Here is a 334-nt window from a genome sequence, read left to right as displayed (position 1 = left end):
TGCCTTTGGGAAGGGAGCTGGGCCCTGCCGTGGCCAGAAGCAGCTGTGGAGGGGGGAGCTGGTGGGGATGTGGATGGTAAATCTGGGGCTCAGCAAATGTGGCCCCACTGGCCACTCCCAGCTTGGGCAATGACACCGGCTCCTCTCTGCAGTGCCTGGCCCCATAGCCCTGTCCCAGAAGGAGATGGCCACAGAGAAGCCAGTGACTCCTACTGAGGAGCAGCTGGAGATCCTGGAGTACAACTTCTGCAAGGTGAACAAGCATCCTGACCCCACTACACTGTGCCTCATTGCGGCTGAGACGGGGCTCTCCGAGGAGCAGACCCTGGTGAGT

General features: G+C 61.1%; 1 protein-coding gene across 1 annotated transcript in view; it reads left to right on the top strand.

Annotated features, from left to right (window-relative positions):
- The window catches only part of HOPX (HOP homeobox), a 5,366-nt gene that overhangs the window by 134 nt on the left and 4,898 nt on the right, over positions 1 to 334 (top strand). The window contains exon 2 of the mRNA XM_010170301.2: positions 153 to 328. Coding sequence (XP_010168603.2) covers positions 153 to 328 — 176 coding nt within the window. The remainder of the gene's footprint in view (positions 1 to 152; positions 329 to 334) is intronic.

The sequence above is a fragment of the Antrostomus carolinensis genome, unplaced genomic scaffold (genome assembly GCF_000700745.2).
Source record: "Antrostomus carolinensis isolate BGI_N321 unplaced genomic scaffold, ASM70074v2 scaffold14846, whole genome shotgun sequence".
NCBI lineage: Eukaryota > Metazoa > Chordata > Aves > Caprimulgiformes > Caprimulgidae > Antrostomus > Antrostomus carolinensis.
Note: the sequence above shows the minus strand (reverse complement) of the source record. Positions and strands in the feature narration are given on the sequence as shown.